Source organism: Rattus norvegicus, chromosome 20 (genome assembly GCF_021556685.1).
Source record: "Rattus norvegicus strain SHRSP/BbbUtx chromosome 20, alternate assembly SHRSP_T2T, whole genome shotgun sequence".
Classification (NCBI taxonomy): domain Eukaryota; kingdom Metazoa; phylum Chordata; class Mammalia; order Rodentia; family Muridae; genus Rattus; species Rattus norvegicus.
The window spans coordinates 50,034,572-50,045,764 of record NC_141553.1 but is presented as its reverse complement, the minus strand read 5'-3'; the positions used below and the strand labels follow the sequence as shown (position 1 = coordinate 50,045,764).

Here is an 11,193-nt window from a genome sequence, read left to right as displayed (position 1 = left end):
CAGAGGAGGAAGGCCAGCTGGGTGCTTTCTCTACCTCTCTGAGACAGCAGGTTTCACTCCAGTGTCTGGCTCCCGGGTCTTTAGTGGTAAAATCTAACCTGTGAGATTTCATGAAAAACAACAGTTGTCTGTGCTCTGCTAGCTTCTGGTTAGTGACAGTATGGGACAAGTCTGCCATCACTCTTTCCATCATGGCTGCAGCACATACACTGGCCTCTTCTTTCATCCCATTCCATGCTGACCCTGGACACTGCAGACTTTCCTAGACTCTGCCAAGCAGTTCTCGTGTCTCTATTACCCCGCCTCAGTCATTTCCTTCTTGTCCAACACAAGTCAACTTAGAGGACACTTTACCTTCAGAAACCTTCCATGTCCCCAGAGAGTCATCATTTTCTCCTCGTCTGCCTGTGCAGCATGCTGGTTCGTACCTGCTACCTTTCTCTCAAGCGCGCTGAAGCTGGGCCTCTGTTCTTGCTAGAACACATTTCTAGCAGGAAAGACAAAGGCTACCATTTAGAGATCTGTTGTGTGAGCTACAGTAACTCCCTCAATCTCAGAAAGCACTGACTGAGGTCACTCATCGTCACCTACGGAGGAGGAAGCTAAGGCGGGGGTAGCTGCCTAAGACCACATATCACAGTGGTCTGTAGGACCAGAATGTGAAGCCCATCTGAGTCCAGAGCTCCTGCTCACTGCACTGTCTCTCATGAATTCCTGGACGGCCGGCAACAACTGTGTCCTATTCATGTTTTACACCCCATGCCCAGAATACCTCAAATATTTGTGGAATGAATTAAAATTTATAATTTTCTCCTAGTCATCCAAGAAAAAGTTCTTTGTAAGAAATACAGGTTTTTAGTCAGTAATTACAGAACTGAAATGAGAAAGGGCCTTTCATAAACATGGAAAACTAAAATTAAGTTTCTAATAACAAACTGAAAGAACTCTAATGAACTCCAACATTAAAAACAAACAAACAAAAAAGCCTGACAGTTTCTCTAGGTGGCCAAGTAACTGGAGGGGAACGCGTGGTCTCTTCTAAGCGCTCAACGCCCCTAAGAGAAGAGAAAAGCCATACTTACCTCCTACGATTGACTACAATTGGCCACTAACCAATCTCACCTCTCTGAATCTATTAGAGAGCATTTGGAGGCAAAAGCAAACCACCAAGCATTTAAACAAAATTTTTTTTTTTTTTTGGTTCTTTTTTTCGGATCTGGGGACCAAACCCAGGGCCTTGCGCTTCCTAGGTAAGCGGTCTACCACTGAGCTAAATCCCCAGCCCCAACAAATTTTAATCCTAAAAAACGTTTAATCCTAAAAGCCCAATCTGTCCAGAACAATGAAAGAAGACAGGGCCGCAGCACTCAGGGAAGTCAGCTGCACTGACACTTTGAGGCATTTGCGCCATCTTTTACACGACTACACACCACACCGTCTGTAAGATCTCAGAAGCGCTCGACCTCCAGCATCTGTCCAGAGTGATCGTCTTTCACTGTCATGAAGGCCACGGCCAGAAACAACTCGAGAAGAATCGGGTTTGGTTCCTGTTATACGTCCAGGTTAACTGCTAAAGGAAGTTGAGGCAGGAACTGAAGCAGAGACCATGGAGGAATGTGATTCACTGGCTCGCTGCAGGAGGCTGGTTCTCTCCTAGCTTGCTTGCTTGCTTGCTTTTCTTCGTGTCTGTTTACTTTTTGAGTCAGAGTCTCACTATGTAGCCCTGGCTGCCCTGGAACTCACTATGTAGACCAGGACGGCTTTGACTCAGAGATCTGCCCACCTCCGCCTCCTGAGTGCTGGGATTAAAGGCGTACCAGGCTCTGCTAACTTGTGTATACAGCCCATTTAGGTCATGTGACTGATGGTGCTAGTTGTCCTGTACGCTGGGCCCTCCCACATGAATCATCAATCAGTTCATTGGCCAATCTGCCCAAGGCAATTCTCCAATTGAGATTCCCACTCTCCCAGTGACTCCAGCTTGTGCCAAATTGACAATGAAGACGAACCAGCATAGTAGTATACCAAGTAATCTTACAAAAGCTAAAAACACTTAAATGTGAACGATTAGCAAATATAATTAAAATATGTACTATGCACAAATAGGTACTGAATTGAATTAGACAGGCAACAACGAGACCACACAGCTGTGCTGACAGAAAGGGAGAGACCAACTCACTGTCACTACATTTAGTTTCTCCCACACTAACAATCCATCTGGGCATTCCCACAGGCCACTGTCCAGCTTGGACAGGTCCACAGGTCCTCATCCAAGCCCCTTGTCTTAGTCACTGTTCTACCACTGTAAAGAGTTACCATGACCAAGGCAAGTCTTATAAAAGAAAACATTTAATAGGGGGCTTGCTACAATTTCAGAGGTTTAATCTACTTTCACCATTTTGGGGAGCATGAGAATGGAGCAGTAGCTTAGAGCTACATTCTGATCTGCAGGGAGAGTGAGTGAGTGAGTGAGTGAGGGGGGGGGGAGGCAGAGACAGAGACAGAGAGAGACAGAGAGACTAGATCTAGAATGGGCTTTGAAACTCCAAGCCCACTTCCAGTGACACACTTCCTCCAACAAAGCCACACCTCCTAATCCTTCTCAAATAGTGCCATTCCCTAATGATTAAGTATTCAAATATCTGAGCCTCTGGGGGCCATTTTTATTCAAACCTCCACACCCCTGAAACAAGTATCTTTCAGAACATAACTCTTTTCTGACTTTAGAAAACTGCTTTTTTTTTTTTTTTTTTTCGGAGCTGGGGACCGAACCCAGGGCCTTGCGCTTGCTAGGCAAGTGCTCTACCACTGAGCTGAATCCCCAACCCCAGAAAACTGCTTTTAACTCTACATTCAGGCAAGAATTACACTAATCCTGTATTCAAGCACTAATATTTTTGCAGTAGAGTGAATATTCACATTCACAGGGATGAATAAAAGCTAAAAAGTCACACATCCACTAAGGTGAGGTTATGAGTCTGCAAACATGTAGTTTTCTGAGCTTTTAAGATTTTTAAACTGGGGAGAAAGAACCGTATTTTCATTGCATCGCTGTATTCAATTTTTTTTTTTTTTTTTGCTGAGAAGGGCTTTCTTACAAGCCAAATCCAGGTCCAGTGGTACTTTCCAGACAGTTTAAAGCTGGCCATACCATTGGAAATCACCTTGAGTAACCCCTTACTTCTCTGATGAAATGAGCTGCCTGGGGTCACAGAAGTTAGAGACTTCCCAAGCCTTTTCCCCACTCCCCTTCTCTTCCTTTCCCTCCTAGTCTTCTCCTGTCCTCACTATGGCATGATTTGAAGTGATGTATTATAGAAATTTTTAATCCCACTCAAGGGTGTCTACCTCTCCTTTGACCATTTAGTTCCTGGATAAAGACACACACACAGCCTTCATATTTACAACAAGCCTTAATCATCACTAGAGCTGGGCAGGTAGCTACATTCTATGCTATTAAAATCTATTCCTATTGATTACCCCAAGTTATTACTTACTATGTTTTATCTGGGCTCCTCTTAAGTCCAACTGGCCAGCCCACAGGGCCATGTTTTCTTGACTCCTAATACATGGAGACTGTCTCTTCCTCCTCACCTTCTTTACTCCCTCATGGCTCTACAGCAGACCCCCAGGCCCAGGAACCCTAAAACCTACCTATGTCTCTTCTGCCGAGCTATTGGCTGTCAGTGTCTTTATTCACCAATCAAAAATAACTTGGGGGCAAGGTCACATAGATGACTTGTGTGTACATGCAGACGCTCTTGATCTCTGGGACAATTAGGTCTTGGGAGCCAGCACTTAGCATTACAAGACACAGCAAAAGACCAAACCTCAACAATTCCCCTTTTTAGTCCAATAAAAGGCTCCTTTTCTCTCAGATATAAATTGAATACAATTATAACAATTATCAAAATTATAAGATATGAAATACATTTATAACATCCAGTCCATTTTATTTGGCAAATTTAAAGTAATTTATCATCTAACCTAACTTACTGAGTTTACAATTCTGCACCTCAATTGTCTTAGTTTTTTTTTTTACTTCTATTATATCCAAAACCCATCTTTTTAAAATCTAGAACATGTTCCTTAATGATAAACAACTTACGTTTAATTGTGAGGCTATAACTATCTAGTCTTCAACACTGTCAGAGATTTGAGAAGGGATAAATATTATTTAGGTACTCAGGAAGCATAGGAATGCAGCTTCCAAAAATCAAAGAAATGACAGAGATATCTTACTGTCTGGACAGTCCCCAATCTTCCTTATAACGTTGGAGCATCTGTCTTCAGCCTTCTGACCCAGAATTCTGACAGACCCTAGGTGATGCAGGAATTATAAAGGACTTGTTACCCTATCTAGGCAACACTTATCAGTAAACTGCCCTGCGTTCATTTGTCCATTTTGGATAGCATTCTGTCTACAGATAGTTAGGACATTTCTTGCCCAGTGGCTAGCATGCCACAATTGAAGCAACTCTATCTTAATAAATAATAATAATTGTTTTAATTATTATTAAACAATTAATATATTTTTAATATAAATATAATGTATTTAATATATTAACAATATATTAAATAATTATAATATATTAATAATATAATATAAATATATAAATATAATTAATTATTATTATTGTCAAAATGAAGGTGGCTATAATTGTATTACGAATTCTCTGTGAGAGTCATAGTAGAGCAGACCTAGATAAAAAAGAGGCTGCAAAACTGAACCAGTCTATACTTTAGATGATTCCAGGTTGCTGGACCAAGGACATGGTATTTTGGGAATGATGCTCTGTATTTGTGTTAACAGGAAAGAAAAGAAAAAAAGGGGGGGGGCTCTAGAGTCCTTCAAAAGTAACAAGGATCAGATTTGCTGATCCCTCTACATGGGAACAAAAATGTCTCTAGCCAGAACTTCAGCTACAAATAGCCAATGAATCTTGTTGGCAATAGAGCACTTAAAATTCATCACGTCATTCTTTCTTATGCCATGAGCGAAGGTTTATTACAATTTGGTTATTAATCAAACTAACTCACAATAAAGACAGCTGTCTTTCATCTGCTCAAACACAGAACGAAAATCCATCCTTAACTGATGAATTAATTAATTAATCTGTGCACATTGCACATTCCACACATATGTCTTTACAGAGCTAAATATTGGGCTGTAAGGTTTATATACCAGAGAATGAAACACCAAGAGGGCAACCCTGACAAGATTCACCCTCAGGGATGCTGAAATGACCCACTTTTCCAGCTGCCTGCCTGATCTTGCCTCAACTAATGCTGTTTCCAGAGTCTTGCATCCAAAACAGCTTCAGAACTTCTAATCCCCGATTACCTCGTTCATTCAGCCTTTTAGCCTGTTCCAGTCAGGACTTCAGTTAAGACCTGAACTTTCTCAACACATAAAGACTGGGCAACTAATAATGCCAGATAGCTTTGTTTTGACTCATTTTTCCAATTTCCTTTTGGGCCCCCAAACAGGAATTCTTTGCCTCAATTCAGCAGAAGGCAATTATAAGAAGTCTGTTGTCCTAATTCCTTAAATTGGGGTAGATGGTCTTGGTTATTTTATAAATTATAGATATGTTGTCACCTTAAGAGATAATTTACAAATAATTAGTTTTGGATGGGGAGCAAACTAAATAGGGAGCTTAGACTCTGGGGGTCTCTATCTTTCCTTCCCTCTTCTCTGTCCTTCTCACTTAGGTAAAGGGAAGGGGGTTGAAAAGGAAAAAGTAATAGCATAAGAAATTAGACAAGTACTAAAGGAATTTTAAATCTACTCATAAACAAAAGCATTTTTATAGCCATAATCTTACATTGATAGAGATCTTTATTTTTTGATACAAAATTGAGGTTATATTTTCTTACATTGATACAGATTTTTATATATTGATACAGGTTTAAGGTTTTATGAATCTTTGTGTATTGATACAAAATTTAAGATTACTTTTGTTACTCTTAGATAGTGCCTTAGGTTAGGGTTTTACTGCTGTAAACAGACACCATGACCAAGGCAACTCTTATAAGGTCAACAATTAATTGGGGCTGGCTTACAGGTCCAGAGGTTCAGTCCAAGATTTAATCCCATTCCTTTTATTAGATGCAATTATAAACTGTTTAGGATAATTCATAATGCAGGTTGACATCCAATCAAGGGTACCGTGTCCTCAGATACTAGTCTGTATTATCACAGAACTACACATCCTGGGTTGTACAGACAATAGGTAGCTGTAGCCGGGCAACATTTGCTTGTTCAGATATGCTCTAAATAGATAGATGGTCTTCAAAACCATGGAGACTCATGGAATGGGCATGTAAAGATGGGTTTTTTTTATTATTAATTTAAGGCTTATTGTGAATAATAAAAGTTGTGTGCCTTTTATCCGGGAACTGAATGATCACAATGGAGTAGAAACACACCCCCATCTCCCACCCCCTCAGCCCCCACCCTCCCACTGGGAATGAAAATGTCTACAATGTATCTCTACAATGTATAAGTCTCTACAATGTATAATGTCTACAATGTATCTCTAAGTTTTTGTAAGACATTGGAATAATTGCAGACAATACATTGCAAGAATAGGACAGAGTTCTCCGTACCTTGGACCCAGCTTCACTCGATGGTGACAAAATTTGACGTGTAGCATAATTCTAAATTCTTACCCCCAAATCAACCTTATTCTATTTCCAAGCTTGTATTCGTTTTTTTTTTGTTGTTGTTGTTGTTTTTGTTTTTGGTTTTGGTTTTTGGTTTTGTTTTTTTTTTGCAGTTTTATCCCTTGTCTGGATTGATGGAGTCGTCTTCACAAGACCACACTTCCACCAGCATGGCGCTCCTCTTCATAGGCTTTGCTCCTCCCTGCTTCCCCGACCATTACCTAACTAGAAATCACTCGTCTCGTCTCTATCTCTACAGCTTTTCACATTTAAAAGTGATATAAATGTTGCTAGTCTTAGTTTGCTCCTATTGCTTTGACAGAATACTAACCAAAGGCAACTTACTGGGGAAATGGTTTATGTATCCCACTCATGATCGCACTGAGGGAAGCCGAGGCAGGAGCCTGGAGGCAGAAGCTTATGCAGAGACCATGGAAGGCAGCTGCTTACTGGTTTGTTCCCAGTGGTTTGCTCAGCTGCCTTCTTTCTTACACAACCAAGAAGCACCTGCCCAGGGTGTTGGCCCACTTCCAGTGGGCTGGACCACCCCACATCAATCATTAGTCAAGAAAATATGCCATAGTCTTGCCTTCAAGCCAATCTAGTGGGGCATTTTTTCAACTGAGGGTCCTTGTAAATACAAATATTATATCCATTTTTCCTACCTAGTCCTGTTCCTGGAATGACTACTCTGAGATTAAATGTTTATTATTAAATGCATAGGCCATAGGCTTTGGCTCTGATGAGCTCTTATTTAACCCATATAAGGTCTTCTATGTCTTGCACTTGACCCCCTCCTTCAGTCCCAGCCCACTTTTTCCTTCCTGTCTCCTCAGTGCTTCTCTGAATTTATATAAATCTGCTGGTTTATATCTGTATCCTTGGTCTGTCTCCCCTGTCATCTCTCTTGGCTCATCTTTCCCATCCCTCCCCTGTGTCTATTATCTCTAACTATTCCCAGAATCCTCTCTTCCTGCCAGTGTCCCACCTCCTATTTCCTGCTTCAGCTCATTGGTCATCCACATTTTTACTGAAGGGTAGAAATTCTTTCTACAGATGACTTCAGCTTGTGTCAAATTAAACAAAATAAATAAATACTAGTAATATAATAATAAATCGCATTGTGTAAACGGAATTATACATAATGTAAATGCACAAAACTGAGTTCTTAAAAAAAAAACTTGTGTTAGTAAGCTATACACAACTTGTGTTGTGTATAGTGGCTTAAATCCCAGCAGCACTCAGAAAAGCAAGACAAGAGAATGGATCACTGAGAGCCCCAGGCCAGTCAGGGTTACAGTGGGACCCTGTCTTAAACAAACAAGCAAACAAGCCTTAAAATGCACACTGATGATACACTCCACGCAAGGCCTGAACGTTTCCAAGTGTCTATCGCTCAGTAGTGTTAGCACTGCCTGCTCTTCAGTTTCTACCCCTTGTCTCTGAGTCTGAATCTTGGAATGTTTGAATTAGCAGAATCACACTGGGTGTGTTTTCTATGACTTGATCATTTCATTTACCATATATTTTCAAGATTCATTTCTGTTGTAACATGCCAGGTTTTTTTTTAAGGTTGAATAGCATTCCGACGTATGCGTACACATTTCATTAATAGATTTACCCACTGAGGAACACATGATCCTCTTACACCTTCTGCCCTACTGTAAACAATTCTAGGAACATATATACATAAATATCGGAGACTCTGCCATCAATTGTTTTGTAAATATAATTAGAGGTAGAGTGGCTGAGTCACGTGGTGACTCCTAAATTTTTTGAAGAATTAAAAAAAAATCTTCACTTTGTGTAACCCGTTTGGGATTCACTCAGTTGTACGCAGTGATATCAATAGGTGTTTAATCAAACTGTGCTCATATCTGGGAGGGCACAGGCAGGTTGTGACAGGTGCGTACACATGTGAGGCAAAAGGTGAAAGTATCTTCCTTGCTCTTGCTCCACCTTATAGTCTGAGACAAGGTCTCTCATTAATCTCATTCATTTTGTAGGCTGGCTGACCTCTGAGCTCAAAGAGACAGCCCATCTCCCTATCCTGCCCCAACACTTGGGTGAGAGAATCCCCCTGCACACACTCTTTCTTGGGGCCCAACTTATTTATTAGTACTTGTAATCTAAACTCAGGCCCTCAAGCTTGCACAATAGGCAATTTAACGACTGAGATATCTCTTCCGCTCCATCAAACAGGATTTTATGGTTATGTATGTATCACAGTTTCATCAATCATTGACCACGAAACAACGTTTGGGACGGTCAGGTTGGGGCCATCCCAAGTACCCATTCTGAATATCACCCTCTTAATTATCAACACTTTGCTGTCAAGACTTTGACGAATTTACAGCCGACTTCCAACATTATAAACATGCCTGCTTAGGTTCTGATTCTTTTTATTTCTTTAGGATAAATGCTTATGAGTATGATGACGAGATGTGTAATTTAATCTCATGAGGAATTTCCGTTCTCCAGATTGGCCACGCTGATTTACAGCCACACCAAATCTAGTTTTCTACTTCTTCACCAGGATGTCCTACTGTAAGCCTGCATTTCATTCCTCCCATAACTTTGTGACAGATCTCATAGCAATGCTAATCAGCATCTCTCCAGGGCTGATGGTTTTGACACTCAGAAGCCCACCTGCTGTCTTTTTGTTCAACTTTTTTTTTCTTTTTCACTGTTAGAGTTTGAGACAGAGTTTCTTGCTTAACCCCGATTTTGCTGGTTTAGCCGGACTAACTGTCCAGCAACCTACAGGTATCTCCAGTTTCTACCTCCGTGCTGGGATTACAAACCGCTAGCCTTTGTACAGGGTTGCTAGGGGTCAAAATCAGGGTGTAATACTTGTTCAACAAGTATGTTACTGGCAAAGACATCTCCCCTAATCCTCTTTGGACTATTTTTATTCTAGTAACTTTTCTGTGTGCTTGAAAGAAACCACAAAGCATGGGGTATGAGGGTTTTTTTTTTTTTTTTTAAAAACCTTAATGGCATGTTTAGCACTAGTCTGGCTAAAGTGCTAAAAGCCTCAGAGGATACTGACTTCGACCTGGATAGTCCAATACTTGGATATCTGTTAAAGCTGTCTATTCTGTCTGTCTCTCTTGCCTTAATCTTTCTGTACGTGAACAATTTAACTTGCTCTGTAGACCAGGCTAGCCTCGAACTCTGAGACTCTGTGCCTTTGCCTCCCAAGTGCTAGGATTAAAGGCATGTGCCACCACTGCCAGGCTCTATCTATTCTATTTTTAAAATACCACTTATTGAATGTGACTAAGTAAGTATACATCTCTGATATCCTGACAAACCATGAAGCATCTGGATCTCTAGTATTTAAGCGAAACTGTAAAACACATTCGAGTTTTTCTTTTAAGAAAACCATTTATCCACTAAGCTGAGCCAAGCAGAAGAATTTTAAAGGGACACCAACGAATGTCTTCAAAGATCAAACGAAAGGACGGATAAAAGAACTGGCCAGACCCAGAGTTAGCATGAGTGTCCTAACCAGAATAACTTTTAAAAAAAAAGGCGAATAGGGTCAGTGGGAGAGGGGGTCGCTCACCTGGCAGTGGTAAGCAGTGGGTGCTGAGTCCCCACCAGCTTCCGCACCTGCATAGCGACGTTGCTGAGCTCGTCGCTCAGCAGGCAGCGGAGGCTCATGAAGGATGCGGGGTAACCCACGATCTTCTCTGCCTCTGACACCACCTGGTTCCAATGGGCTGGAGACCTGGAGGACCGACCACGCCAGGAGCCTACCGAGGAGATGGTGTCGAGAGATCTGAAGTACCACCAGTGGCGATTTGGGGGACCAGAAGCCCCGAGATAACCGGACAAGCGCAACAGCAGCTGCCGGAGGCTCATAGTTTAAGTCTGAGAGGGTCAGGGACCTGAGAAAGGTGTCCAGAAATGACACAAGAAACAAACAAGGGCTGAGGAGAAACTTTTAGAATCTAAAAGGAAACGGTAATTCCAAACCCTCAGAGAAGTGTGGCTTTCTAGAGCCGTAGCCAGGAGTAAAGTTTGCTGCTTCTGCAGCGCAGACTGGCATATCCCTAGTGGCTGCTCAGAACTACACTGGCCACCACAGCCAGAACTACGGTAGACACCACAGCCAGTGCCTACATGGGGGACGCCATATTGGAGGCATGAAATGCGGCCTGCCGTAAAGATAGGGGCGGGCTGATAAGCGGCAAAGTGTGTTCTTTACTTTACGGCACAGCTGGGCCCTCCCCCAAAGGGGCGGGGCCTTGGCGATGACCAGAAGGCGAGGGAAGGGATGGCAGCTTCTGTCCTTGGACTAATGTGTCCGCCCTACGGCATCCCTTTAGCCCCTGATCAAGGCGGACTCGGGGTCTCTGCAGCGTTTCCCCCGGCCCAGCCAGAGTGAAGCTTATGTAAATAAATATCCATGTCGTGAGTCAGCAGTGAGATCGCAGCCGTGGTGCAGGATGGTTGGGAATCCCTTTTCTTCTGTGCGCCTTAAGTCCTCGGTGGGGGCCGCGGACGCGGGAGGGC

General features: G+C 42.1%; 1 protein-coding gene across 2 annotated transcripts in view; it reads right to left on the bottom strand.

The window, feature by feature from the left end:
- The window catches only part of Pdss2 (decaprenyl diphosphate synthase subunit 2), a 225,613-nt gene extending 214,776 nt beyond the window's left edge, over nucleotides 1–10,837 (bottom strand). Inside the window, exon 1 of one of the 2 annotated variants that reach the window (XM_087597915.1) lies at nucleotides 10,241–10,837. In XM_087597915.1, the coding sequence (XP_087454041.1) occupies nucleotides 10,241–10,539 (299 nt within the window). In that variant the 5' untranslated portion in view covers nucleotides 10,540–10,837. 2 annotated transcript variants of the gene reach the window in all.
- Nucleotides 10,838–11,193: the final 356 nt, after the last annotated feature.